General features: G+C 43.4%; 1 protein-coding gene across 1 annotated transcript; it reads left to right on the top strand.

The window, feature by feature from the left end:
- The first annotated feature begins 3612 nt into the window (after positions 1–3612).
- LOC146576071 (testis-expressed protein 2-like) lies at positions 3613–14354 on the top strand. Its single transcript, XM_085271092.1, has 12 exons — positions 3613–4123; positions 6800–8154; positions 9139–9339; positions 9635–9917; positions 10113–10300; positions 10883–11083; positions 12186–12285; positions 12728–12860; positions 12956–13093; positions 13209–13418; positions 13543–13663; positions 13841–14354. The coding sequence occupies exons 2-12, from the start codon at positions 6946–6948 to the stop codon at positions 13985–13987; spliced, it is 2931 nt and encodes a 976-aa protein (XP_085127218.1). The 5' UTR covers positions 3613–4123; positions 6800–6945; the 3' UTR covers positions 13988–14354.
- The last annotated feature ends 23 nt before the right edge of the window (positions 14355–14377 follow it).

Below are 14377 nucleotides of genomic sequence, written 5' to 3'. Positions count from 1 at the left end.
CCTCCAAAATTGGCTTGTGGTGCATGGGATGTCACCTCACTGGTGCGGAAGGAGCCCAAGCCTGGTGTGTGAGGTTGGGAGTTAGCAAATATATATATAGTCTGGCTCATCTCAATGCATAGCTCAGGCTCTGGAACCAGTGTTCAGGAGAGGGGTTAGACTCTGTTCCACTCTGGAATTCACTGGCTGTATATTAGGATTTACCCCAGTGGATTAGAGAATTGCTTACCTGTGCCTTCAAGTCGGGAAACAGGTCCTGACTATCGATGGTGCCTATACACCAAATGACAGTTCAGTTGTTGTTGTCTGTGTTTTTGCATCTTATCTCCCACCTGAGACAAGGACGGCATGACGTTTCAGCCGTGGTCATTTGTTCACCAGCAGCTGTACGCAGCAAAGGAGATCCTCGAACAGCAGGAGAAAACAATCACAGAAGTACTGCATGAAGCAGAAGTTAATCAACTCTAATGATGAGGGGGAAAGTCTGCGACACCAGAAATCTGGTTCAGTTCTTTAAATTGTTTTTCTAGGCGTATCGAGTGGAAGCTTTATAACTAACTATGGATGGTGCTACACACATGCACACACAGTCGACGTACATAGTACCAGAAAGCTACACCGCTGCTATAACGAAACAAATAAAAACATACAAGTAAAATACTCACAAAGCATTTTTGCGATGTTGGTGGTAAGACTTCTTACCGGATGCATGGACTCCAGATTCATAAAAAAACACGCACACACACATTAGTGTGCCAAGAAAGTGGCAAAACACTTCACCGCAGAGATAATCTCACTGTGCGTGTGAGGACCCAATCTGGGGAGAAACGTACCACTGTGGAGAGTGTGGCAGACTTTTTTCTGCAAAGCAGTCGCCTGAAAATACAAATGAGGTACCATTCAGGAAAACAAATGGACCCTTGTGATGTTTGCAGACCACACATGTGGAAGAAAAGCCTTACACCTGCAATTTTTGTAACTACAGTACTCTCTTTGCCTCTAGCTGTAATTTTAATTTGAACTAAGCAAATATGTTAAGTAGCTGCAGAATAATCAGTATGGTTTTCTGTGTGAATGAACTAGATTTAACTAGAGGAGTGGTAATACAATAGTATTACAAACTATTCCACCATATGAACCTGAAATCTGTGGAAGAGCTGAGCTGTGCAATGGTAGAAAAAAAACAACGAAATTTGAATTTGTGTGTAAATTTGTGCATTTTTGTCTTTTTCTTCTCCAGACTGAGGCTGCTGACACTTAATAAAGTCTGACACACAAACACAGTCATGTTAACAGCTGCATTTTGATAGACATTTCAATATCAGGTGTATGGATCTGATACAGAGGAGTTTTAAAAAATGAACTACATGAAAACTGCTGTGAGTGCACACTGCTGAGAAAAGACCCACAGAGATTCTCACAGAGAGTCGGTTCAGCAAAGTTTGCTGCAAACCTTACTACACCCCGTTTTATGTTCATTTAAACATTCCCTTGCCAAATATATATGTGCTGTGAAGTACATCGCTACAAATACATATGCAGTAAGGCCAGCCAGCATGCTGCATCCATGCTTTTCAGACCCAGAGCTGATGCTGCACCTCGTTACTAAATCCAACAGTGGCTTTTTGATGATAAAAGAGGCTTTTTCTGAGCCGTGGACACACTGTATTTAGATTTCCCTTCAGACCCTGCAGGGGAGGTCTGCATACAAGATGCATGCAGACAACCATTTAGCTCTGCACCACCACAAATCATCATGTACTTTGTTTTTCTTCTTCTGTCAGACGTTCAAAATACAATATTGAAATATCAGTCAGATATCTGTCCAGTACTCTGAGCTGTCAGACTTTGACATGAAAAGCATCAGAATTCATAAGATAATAAGTAAAGGTGAGAGTGCATGCAGCTATCCCTTAAGGGGGGAAGTAAGAAGATAGAGCTGATGAAGATTCGGTTTAGTTTTATTTATATAACCCCAAATCACAACAACAATCGCCTCAAGGTGCTTTATACTTAAAAGACCCTATGGCCCTCTGTGAGCAAGTGTTTGGTTACAGTGGGAAGGACAAACACGTTTTTTATGGAAAGAAAACTCCAGCAGAACCAGGCACAGGGAGGGTCAGCCATTTACTGAGACTGGTTGAGGGTCAGATAAGGGAGGACAAAAGTCACAACGTGGAAGAGAGCCAGAAAAATTATAATAACTAATGATTAAATGCAGAATGGTGTGTTAACACCAACTCAGAGAAAGTGACTGAAGAAGAAATGAAAAGTGCATCACTGGAAGCTCCCAGAGGCCTATTGCAGCATAACTGAGGGAAGATTCAAGGTCATCTAATCCAGCCATAACTATAAGCTTTATCAAAATGGAAAGTTTTAATCCTAATTTTTAAAGTAAAGAGAGTGTCTCTCTCCCAAATACGAACTGGGAGTTGCTCCATAAAAGAGGAACCTGAAAGCTGAAGGCTCTGCCTCCCATTTTACTTTATCCTATCGAACCAGATGATGTTATGTTCCTAAAGTGAATTTGACATTTGATCATACTTGCTCAGTTGTAGCTGAATTGTAACAGAGAAGTAAATCACTCAGGGCACAAGAATTTTCTTAGACACAATGTTCATTCAACAACGCTGCTTTAACCTCCTGGGACCTGGCGTCCACATATGTGGACATCAGATTTTGGGTTATCCAGATCAAAATACTAAATTTTGCTCTACAGGGGCCTGATCGCCACTCGTGAGGACATTGTTCTGCCACTGTCCTATCAAAATTTAAAGCAAATGTCCTCATATGTGGATCTCATTTTTCTCAGAAACAAAAATCAGGTAAAAAAAATAAAAATAAAATAAATTAATTCTTTCTTTTGACATTCATCAGGTCCCAATCAGCCCAAATAGAAATGAAAAATGCATGCCATGAAAACGTTTGGGTCGTAGGAGGTTAAGTGAGCAAATAATGAGTTCTGCTGTTTTCCCAACAGGTGGCAGCAGACACTAAATTTAGGACTGATGCACCATGTCGCAACACTGTTGTTTTATAGGCGGTCCGTGCCTCAACACTTCAAGCCTTTAAGACCCCAGTTACTTATAATTAATGATTGTCAGTGGATTACCCGAAAAACTATATTAAGCTAGCACCCACCCTTTGTTTGTTTGCATGTTTCAGCACAGGACCCAAAGGTTTATGCAATAACTGATATCTGAAGCACAAATAATAATAATAGTAATAATAATAATAATAAAAACAATACAACCGTCGAGCACAAACACAGCTGGCAACCTAAAAGCAGTCGCGGGAAATCAGGTTATTGCCTCCCGTTTAATCCTTCTCTTTCTAAATGTATATTCCTTTAAGTCACACAAGCACAAACCCAATGATGCAAATCATTAATATGGAGCTTTAAAAAAAACAATGTTAATGATTTAAGTCAATTAAGTAATTAGTAAATTAATTAGAAGGGAGTCATGAAAAGTTTCCTGTTTGCACGCACAGATGAAAGCGGGGCTTCAATGTTAGCTGGATTGCCATAAAAACAGTCTTTTGAACATTAATCCCGGCGTGAATTTTCCAGGTCGCGCAATTACATAAGTCTGCGTACAGCGGGGACTGCGGTGTGGAGCGGAGAGGAGGGTTGAGCTCAGGCTCTGTTTTCACGCTGTGGGGCAGAGCAGAGAGGAGTCGTCACTCCGCCAACTGTTGGCCTCTGAGATCTAATCTGGATTACAGTTTGGTCCACTCTGCAGCCAGGACACCAATAATCACATTATTCTGTTTCGGCCTGACGCCTCCCGAAGCGGGCGGAAGTGGTGATGTCAAGTCGTGGCACCGCCGCTGGCTTGCTTGTCTCTCAAAGCTGAACTGCGCGTTTAAACGCCAGTCATTTGTTCTCGGGAGTTTGGATGGTTTCCCCAGCGAAGGTGATGTGAATGAAGTTGGGTGAGCGTTCCTGCGGTAGGTGGTTGGCTGGGTGGCGTGAATCCCCGTGTGCAGAGCACGCACTCTGCAGCACATCCAGACCGATCACTGCAGCCTGCGCTGGAAGCGCAATAAATTACTCTGGACCTCACCCAACCTCTGCCACTGATATATTAGAGGGGCAGATGGTCAGTCATGGCACGTTTAGGTAAGTACTAACGCATTGCTGTTTTTCTTTTGTTTGGGAAAAATCTCTGTCAGTGCAATAGAATAGATTCTTTTACTACCAAAAAATCAGAGTTGTAGGATTTTGTCTTGAGACACTGATTTTCTCGTCCTCATCATGCTCTGGTGAATTTGGTTTGTTTTGAAATAGCTCTACTTATCAGCGGGGAACGGTTTAAAAGCTAAAAAACAAAAAAGTTTTGAGGGAGGATGTGCTCCAACAGACTCTTTAAGCCCCTGAAGTATTATCTTAATAACCTGCTTCAGTTCAAGTCCACTGATACTTACCCTATGATACCCAAACAAACACCACCCAGTGCCAAATGTGTCACCGTGGTCAAATGGTTGTTTGAGGGCAAGATTAAGAGGCACAGGGATGGCATGGAAATAAAGGTGCGTGATGCCAGCCTCTAGGGCCAGTCCTCAAATGATCCCAGGTAACAGTTAAATCTATTTATTTTAATGAATTAAATCTTTCTCAGAAAAAAATAACATTTGAAATATTATTTTGTCTCCTCTTTATCCGATTCCCCCCACTTAATCCAGGATAAAAAGGCCAAGAGGAGGACAGAGCAGGGGAGACATGACACTTTGGCAGAATTCAAAACCGTGTTGACGTCAGGGATAATCCATTCTGACTCATATGTTGCTGTCTGCTGATTGGAAGAATATGCTGGAAGAATATATCAAATGCACATCATTTGATATCGCTTTCAGTGTCAAACGTGAACTTTGTCATCTCAGCTGTATGCAAGTGTGCAGAGAGATGGAACTGCAAATCTCGGAGACCCCAGTGAACACATAGTGCAAATAAAACAAAACATTTTGCTTCAACATGAAGAACAGTGCAAATACTAAATACGCACAAGTAGGCAATATGCTCCTAAATTTAAACTAAATGATGTGGTTAATATTTACAGAGAATATAGGACGATGGTTGAATTGACCAAACGTGTTCTGAGTGTATGGGCAGGTATAAATGACGTGTGCAATACAGAAGCTTAACCTGAAGACAGAGTCTGAACTTACAGACCTATGAAATACGACATGTGCATTCTTAGAGTTCAGTGTGTGACTTTTTCCATCAGTGTCCTTGTGCGTGAGTATAAGATCTTTTAGCTTGTGACATTTTTAAAAAAAAGCACATTTATAGAAAGTTTTCAGGTCTGATAGTTTGTCACGGTTAAGCCTTCACACTGAAAGGCTGGGAGTCACCCAGCTGTTGACAGCTTTTTAATGCCAAGAACTGCATTTTCAGTTATCATTTCTCTATTATTTTCTTAACAAGCTACTAAACTGTTATAACAAAGGATTTATTGCTGTCTCGGTTTCTTTGCATTTTACTTTCTCTTACAAAATGAGCTTGTTTCCTTTGAACCGTGTTTTTAGTTCTTTTTTTCCTGCTCATTATTTCTTTCCTGTGACAGAAAAAATGTTGGTGTGTAGATTCTAATTTTAGCTTCTAATCCTTCATATTTTTTTCCAGAGGAATATCTGCTCCACTTTCCACTCCCAAACGACAAACCAAGAACACGAGGTCTAGGCTTGCCTGTATCTTTGTCTCCAGTCCTCTGAGGGTTACACCTCCTCACTCTTACTTGTGCAAAATTGCATCCACAGTCCTGCCTGGAAAGCTGCCAACTCCCTGCTGACTCTATATTCCACTGAGCAGCGGAGGTTTTCCTCCCCCTGTCAGCACGAACTGATCCAAATTGACTTGCAAGTGGAAATTGATTAGGGTAATGCAGTACTGTCTAGGGCAGCTTAAGCACTCAAATAGCAGCACTTTTGGTTAATTAGATTTGACAAGCAGCCCAGCAGCTTGGTGCTAAAATTAATATCTCGCCGTATGAGCGTCATGCAGAGACACAGAGAGATTTGGTGGCACCCAAAGCAAGTTAACCGGTTTCTTTTTCAGGCCCTGAAAATTGGTTTCATCAAGATCATTTATAACACACAGAACCAATTACTAATCATGTTGTTCAAATTTTGCTTCTTATTTCCTTGCATGACTATATTTGCTCACTAATAGCCGCATTTCTTAGTTTATTATGATGCAGATGAGCAGGGTCACATTACATTGCTCATAAAGCTTGACTGATACTGCAGATCACACTGTGTTGTGTGTGTGAGCTAGTTTATGGATAAATGCACTTGAAACTGACTGATTCATCAAATGCAACTTGTGCCCTGAGTGATTTAGTTCTCTGTTACAAAAGCTTCTTTAATCAGGAAGATTACAGCCGTTTGATGTGTTGACTCTCAGTGAATTAAACTATACAGTCTGCCTGGCAATGATATATGCTCGTGATCGATTTAAAGGGTTTTTAACCTCCTAAGACCCGAACTCTTCCACGACATGCATTTTTAATTTCTCTTTGATATTTGGGCATATTGGGGCCCGATGAATGTAAAAACAAAGAATTACCAGATTTTTTTTTTTTACCTTACTTTTGTTTTTAAGAAAATAAGAGCCACATCTGAGGATATTCATTTAAAAGACGAAGGAGAGGTGCAGAAAGGACTGAGAGAAAAAACAAGTGACAAGAGAAAGGGGAAAGAAACTTTCAAAGGTTTGGAAGAGTGGAACAGAGAGAAAGGAAATAAAGGGCAGGTCAAAGTAGTGGATTTAAAACTATATTTTCACTGTTTTTTTCAGGGTCCAACACAATGGACTGCACCCACCCTGAGAAGGATTTTCCAGTTGTCCATGCAGTTACAGTCTCTCATGCATTCGTGTCTCGGAGGGCTACAACTCCATCTTTTTGACCACATCCTCATCTTAGCTCCTCATTAACAACCATCATGGAGGACAGCAAGCTGATCTTCAGTCTGGACCGCCATGAGGAGGGTCCTTCTGTGACCTTTTCCAAAGATAAACCAGAAAGCAGGGAGAGCCGGCCTGAACCCAATTTGTGGATCAATCTGGACCTTAGCCAAGGGCAACGCTCCCAGCCTCTCTTCCTGCCTCACTCCCCCTCTTCCCCAGGCTCGTTAGCTGATCTATCAGAATCATCAGCAGGTCTGCCTGTCACCACCAACCTAGTGAAATCTTCCTCCACGGATCTGGAGCCAAGGGAAAACAGCTCTTTAAGAAGCAAGCCCCTCCTCAGTCTGGTCAAGTCTCTCAGCACAGAGATCTCCCGCCGTGTAGAGCCCGAGGTCAACCTCTCCAAGTCTGACTCCAAGCTACATTTGCATCCTTTTAAGCAGCTTACATATCCAAAGATACTGGAGGCCAGACCTGAAACAGGAGGAATGGGTGAGAACGACGCCTGGATTTCACCTCCCTCCACGGGCAGCATGTCTCCCACGGAGCCACGGGGCAGTTCCCTTATCGCCGAGCTGGAGGACACGCGGCGGAAGTTCTCGGAGGCCATGCAGGACCCACTGAGCATGCTGAGTAAGATTATGGGGGATGAAAGCTCTGGAAGCCCCAAGCAGGGGAGGACTTCTGGTGCAGGAGAATCACCAGCCTCCCACAGCACTGGTGGAAGAGATGGAAGCAGCGACGAAGCAGGCCTCAGGTGTCGGAGGAGGACTGACGGTGAGCACAAAGGGGTGTGTGACACTGCCGTCAGACGACTCCAAAAGGATTCATTAACAAAATCCTCCATCTCCCCAGAACGGCACACCCTCAGCAGAGACAAACATTTGGAAATCTGCACCTATGGGGATATGATTCAGGTGGTGGAGCGCCAGAACAGCTCCAGAGAGACACATCCTAGAACTTACCCTCAGTGTCAAGTGACAGTGCCGGGTTCATCTTTGCCTCTTTACTGGCTCTTTCCTGTGGGCCTTCTAGCTTATGGTTTCTTTGTCCTGCCTCTTCCTCCCTACGTGACAGGTCTGTCAGTGGGGGTTGCATGTGGCTTTATGCTGGGCTTGGTACTGGTGTTCATGTTTGCCCCACAGCGCTCAGCCGCCAAAAGGAACTGGGTCTTACATAGCAAACTCAGTGCCGTGAATGACAATCCACTGGACGGAGAGCTCGCAAATCTACACAACCTACAGGTAATAAATTAGTTTTAAAAATTACTCTATACATGAGCATAGAAGAAGACTAATCTAAATGTTACCTCTAAATCCGTATGCAGTCAAACTGTGGCAGATCAAGACGACAGATACCCAGGAGGACTGTTGTTTTCCCTCTAAATGAAATTGTGCAGGTCAAAGTTTGTATCGCCACAATGAATCTGTTTTAATAGCTTTCCACCTGCTTTAATTCTGCTTTGTGTTCATTTGCAACCATTAATATGATAAAGATTATTACAGCATTTCCATCACAAACATGTTGCCGTTTAAAGAGCCATTGTTGTGATTACGCACACTCCGATCTGCCTCTGTATGCAAAATAACCTCTGCAGCCACTCCTTTTCTGTTTCCTCTTTTGCTAATTTGGCTACATGGAAATGCTCAAATGTTTGTTTTGCAGGATGAGAGATCAAAATATCAAAGATCAGCGGGCATTAGATAGCATCAAAGAAAGATAGTGCTTTGAATGGTGCTTAATGGAATCGTTTTTAGGTAATTGCTGTTTTAAAAGTAGCCCCTGAGGACCGATTATTATCCATGAAAGAGAGGTGCAGTCTGATAATAGCTTTCTCAAAGTACTTCTGTGTCAGTCTGACTAGAACAGTGATACTTAAAAAGATTTTAAAAAAGACAAATTGTATCAGGATAGAGGGCCTTAAGAGGGTGTTAAGTGAGAGTTGTATTGTGCCCGGGCTCGTGTTTCCCCTCCTGCTGAGCTGTTTGTCACAGTTTGCACCACTTGCTGTGGATCTAATTTGCCACAGTACAATCTTTGCCTCCCTAGCCGTATTTAATGCTTAAATGTTAACTCTTGGTTAAATGCAGCCTCAATACAAATACAAATATTTGTATTTGTAGATGTACTTTAGTTTTACCAAGAAAACATAAAATGGTTTGTGGCTGCAGAGGTTTCTGCTTGAATCCTGTCCTTTTGGATTAAATGTTCTTATTACTCACTTTCAGGGCTGGATGAATGAGACCCACAGCTATGACCCTGAGACTTTCCACCCCTCCATCACACACTCTGTCTATGTTACACTGGAAGGCAGCCGGCTGCAACTAGCATACCCACGTGCCAACATCGCCCGGTGGGCTTCTTTCGACGAGACACCCCACAAAGCCGTTTTTCTGCGTTCACGCACTTACCAGCTGGCTAACTGTAAGGTCAGTTCATTTGTGAGAAAGCAAGCCTGCCTTTCAGAGGGACATTAGAACCACCTGAACCCCTTGCTCTTATTTCTCTGCGCCCACTGAAACAGTTATGACCAAAACTAATAAACCGGACCTCTCCGCTATCTCACCTGCCCACTGAGGCAAACTAAAGTAGCTCTCCCTGTATGATAACAGAGTAAAGTTAACACACATTCACTGGCAGTGCTTTCAGAGCATGTTGTATAAATGCAGATGGAACAGAAATGAAATGAATAGTTGGTCCTTCTTTTCAACATTTTTACTTCAGGTGTCTCTGGTGCCTCCTGGTTTGGCTCGTAAGAGGGTGTGGAACAGGAAGTACCCAATCTGCATCACTCTGGCTGAGGGGGAGGTAGGGGAGGAAAGCGTGGTTGAAGGGCAGGAAACCGAAGAAGAAAGGGAAGAGAAAAACACAGATCCCCACCAGCAGTTTCCCGTCACCCTCTACCTGTTTGGTCGCACTGGAAGAGAGAAGGAGGAGTGGTTCCAGCATTTTGTGTCAGCTTCTAGAGCCTTAGCCCAGACCAGTGTAAGAGATGAAGGAAACACAGGTAAGAAGACGACTTGGTTGAGTGATATGGAGAAATTCAGCTGGTTGCGATACTATATGTAGCCCGGAAAAGTCACCTCTTTCATTTAAAATACATGTACTACAAGTTACTCAATGCCAAATTTGCCTTATTCGATCATTCTTTCAGCAATATTTTTAGATTCACCAACTCTTTACTTTCAAATGTGTCACACAGAAACACTAAGCAGTGGAGAGACCATTAAAGAAAGCACAGAGGAGCTGCCTGATTTCCCAGGAGCAATGAAAGCAAGAACCCTATTGGACTACAGCTCCTACATGACTCAGCTAATGGGCTCAGAAAGTTGCAATCCCACCCCCAGCCCCTGCCACAGTGACAAGGGAAGCCCCACGACTTGCAAAAAGGTCAGTGAACAAGCTTTAGATTGACTATCAAGCATCTCTCGAAGTGATGTAAACTTTAAACTTCCCGTCACTGTTTTTCAGGTTCCATTTAAATAGTTTTTTTTTCCATCGGGGGGAGATATAGCAGTGTTTCTTAGCCCTGTTTAACTCATGTCACAATAACCCACACTGATCAGAGCTGCTTTATATCCACTTTTCTTTTATAGTGTTCTCTGTGCTCACATGAGCCTTGTCCAGAATGCTGGCTCAGCTAAATACACCTGCTGACTGGACCAAATTTTTGTATTCAGCAATATCAGATATCATCTGGCTGGAAAACTATAAATAGTAACTCATTGGGACTGGAACATACTTGTCTGTGCTTCTAATGCTGAATTAGGTGGTTTGGGATTGGAACCCCCACAGAGGGACAGTCTGTTCAGATGTTTAGAGGAGGTGCCACAGAAAATGAGAGTGGTATTTATTTTAGATGACAGTGCAAGTGCGTATTTTGTTTCTCAGTCCTATTTGGTCATTTTACTCCTGAAAAATGTTTGTGGAAATATATATGTCTCATTTTTTTTTAAAAAATATTTCCTGCAGATTGACGCCAAAGAGCATGGTTCTGGAGGTCAGGGTGGAGCTGAGGCTGATGCAGGTACTGGGCCGGGGGAATGCTCTGCAGAGAGTGAGCCCACCTGGGTTAACTGTCTGGTGGGAAGAATCTTCTGGGACTTTCTCTGGGAGAAATACTGGGCCGATCAGGTGGCGCACAAAATCCAGAAGAAACTCAGCAAGATCAAGGTGATGGTGTATGAGAATGTGTGTAGGTTAGGTGTGGGGGTTTTTTTGTTTGTTTTTTAGCAAACTAAAGGAAAGAGAAACATAAAAATCACATTTGGCCCCTGCATGCTACCAGAACTGCTGTGATGCATTACGCCTGTGGTTTACTGCTCTATAAGGGGACAAGTGCACCCCAATAGGTTGGGTGTTGCTCATTCTATGCTGCCTTTCATGGATCACAAAAAGTTAGCAGTTGGCATAGGGGAGCTGAAAATGTTATTTATTTTTCGAGCTTAGTCAGATACCACAGCATCAGCAGTGTCCCTGTGACTAATGATGTGGCTTCTTAAAGAGATGGAAACTAAATAAACTGTAGGACAGCCTGAACATCAGGTCAGAGGTCAAAATACATGACATTAAGTGCACAAACGCTGCCTTTCTCCTTTTCTGTGTGTGTGTGTGTGTGGTGTGTTCCTGTCTAGCTATCTTTGTGAGGACCAAAATCTGCATTCTACTATACTTGTGAGAACCAACAGTCACTTGTGAGGACACACTCACCGGTCCTCACATGTTTGAAGGCCTTTTTGAGGCTCAAAATGTGGTTTTAGTGTCAGAGTTACAGTTGGGTTATGGTTATGGTTAGGTTTAGGGTAAGGGTTAGGGTTAGGCATTCATTTTTAATGGTTAGGATTAGGGGAAGGGGCTAGGAAAACCTGTCAATGAAGGTCCTCACTAAGATAGCTGAATGGGGTTGTGTGTGTGTATGTGTGTGTGAGAGAGAGAGAGAGAGAGAGAGAGAGAGAGCGAGAGAGAGAGAGAGACTGCTGATAATGCACTCCCTCTGGCTCCCAGGGCAATGGGTGGGGAATGCTTAGAGGAGCACTGATGGTCCTGCAGCATCCCATTGCTCATTGCATACACTCCTCTGTGACACAGACCTTCTGTTTTTTTTCTCTTACACAGTCACACACATATTCACACAGTATAGTTTCCCCTGCTCGCTCATTTCATGGAGGTAATTAGCCAGCCTTGTAATACTTCTGCTGTGCTTTTGCCTGACTATATTTTAAGAGCTTTCTTTTACTGACGTGAATGCACCAAGACTCCCTTTGTCTCATTGTAGCTGCCGTACTTCATGAATGAGCTGACTCTAGCTGATCTGGACATGGGCACCTGCCTACCTCACATCCTTAGCACATCTAAACCTACGCTGGACTCCAGAGGTACACCATGGTTGTGTTCATATGCTTCCTTTGTCAAATACTTTCTAACGCACGCATTTTAACTGCATGCGAGGAGTAGCCAGACTTTACTGGTTACTTAACAGCGTATACCCAGATCTCTTTCTCAGTCGCATTCCTGCTGTGAGTACAGGCCAAGATCTCAATTGTTTCATTACTGAGTTTGGTTTGTCATGGCCGTCCTAAAAGCTTTCCATTGTCTCCCGCTGAAGCGATTAGCAATCCTCTTAGCCCGAGCTATCGTCGACCAACAATAACTAGCCAAAGCTATCATCCGCCAGTCTAATGTCCCTTCTGCACAACACCGTGCCAAAACGGATTAAGAAGAGAGACTAAACCAAACTCAGGGTTTTGAACTAATTAAGAATTCAGCTGCTGTAAGCTTTAAGCCCTTCCTTTTTTCCCCCACACCTTTATCCCCAAGGTCTGTGGCTACAGCTGGAGTTGGTGTACACCGGCTGCCTTCAGATGACCCTAGAGACAAAGATGAACCTGTGTAAGCTGGGTAAAGAGGGAGAGGATGAGGCTCACAGTGTACCAGAGACCCAGAAAGTGGGGTGAGACCCACTTTAGCATTTCAGTGTTTGCGAAGAAATGTGTTTTTAACCTGAGCAGGTTGATATGATGACTAGAACTGTTATGTTTTTTTCAGCTCTAAGATGAAGCTGTGTATACTGGCTGATAGTGATGAAGAGTCATCCAGCGCAGGGTCATCTGATGAAGAGGAGGTCCCTCCATCTGAGCTACACGGATGCGTGGGAGACAAGAGTCCTGTAATGGCGGCTGACGGGTAACTTAAAAACTTATTTAGAATTTTTCCACCTAGAAATATGAAGGCATGGTGATGACATTTCATCACTATGAGGTAGTCCCTATTGACTGTTCTTGGTCTTTATCCTTTACAGGCACGCAGGTGGCAGGACAAGCAGGAAAATCTTGAGATTCGTGGACAAGATAGCAAAGTCCAAATACTTCCAGAAAGCCACAGAGAATGAGTACATAAGAAAGAAGATATCTGAGGTTTCCAACATGCCCCTGATGCTGAGCGTTGAGGTCCTGGAGCTTTCTGGGACGCTGGCCATCAACATCCCTCCTCCTCCTACTGATAGGATATGGTGCTGATTCTCTTGGCTGTCTTACCACTTCACTGAATTTAATTACCATCAAGAAATTCAGTGCAAACTGCAGGTTTTGTTTCTTTACTCATTATACACCATGGTGATAGCCGCTCTCTTTCAGGTACAGTTTCCGGGTGCCTCCCAGGTTGGACCTTCATGTGCGTCCCATGCTGGGGGAGAGGGAGGTCACCTTCACTCATGTAACTGAGTGGATTGAGAAAAAACTGCAGTGTGAGTTCCAGGTCAGTCCATCAGTGTTTCCGTTTGCCCACGGGGATGATTCCGATTAATAATTCATGCATTTATGTTCTGACAGATTGATATCAGCATGAGCAGAAATTTCCTGCGTCTGTGACAGTAACGTTTAATGATTGCATTAGTAATTAAATATGGTTGTGTTGTCCTTTGTCTCTGAACAGAAAGTGTTTGTCATGCCCAACATGGATGATCTTTATCTGCCCCTCATGACATCTGGACTGGACAACCCACCCGCATCCCACCATTCCTCAATCCATTCCTCATCCCAGCAATCGTCCATGGAGTCTCAGGAGTACCTGTCAGAGTAGGCGCGGCTGATGCCTCAGATGTTGAGGCAAAATTGCTGATGTTCAGCTATTATCCTGAATCTCTAATGGATTCAGAGGCTGCTGCAGCTGGGTCCCAGCTTGAGTGGGTTCTCTGTTACCAGTGCAGGACAAACGTCTCCTGAAGCCTCGCTGAGCTCAGCAGTGACCTCCTGACTGTGAGAATGATGCTGCAGTGCCCCCTACTGTGAAGTTCATTACTGACAAGAGAAATGTTTTTTACAATGCTGACAACTGCTAACTGCACAAAATTAAAGGGTTATTGATGTATTTTTAAAAGGGAATGCTGTTTGAGCCAACTATCATCCATCCGTCCATCCATCCAGGAAAGAATAAAATTTGATGAAAACTTTCCTCGTGTGTTCCTTATTG

The sequence above is a fragment of the Mchenga conophoros genome, linkage group LG4, assembly GCF_057382185.1.
Source record: "Mchenga conophoros isolate Kocher_MC1m ecotype Shallow Benthic linkage group LG4, M_conophoros_male_GT1.1, whole genome shotgun sequence".
NCBI classification, from domain to species: domain Eukaryota; kingdom Metazoa; phylum Chordata; class Actinopteri; order Cichliformes; family Cichlidae; genus Mchenga; species Mchenga conophoros.
This window is presented reverse-complemented; position numbering and strand designations above follow the sequence as displayed.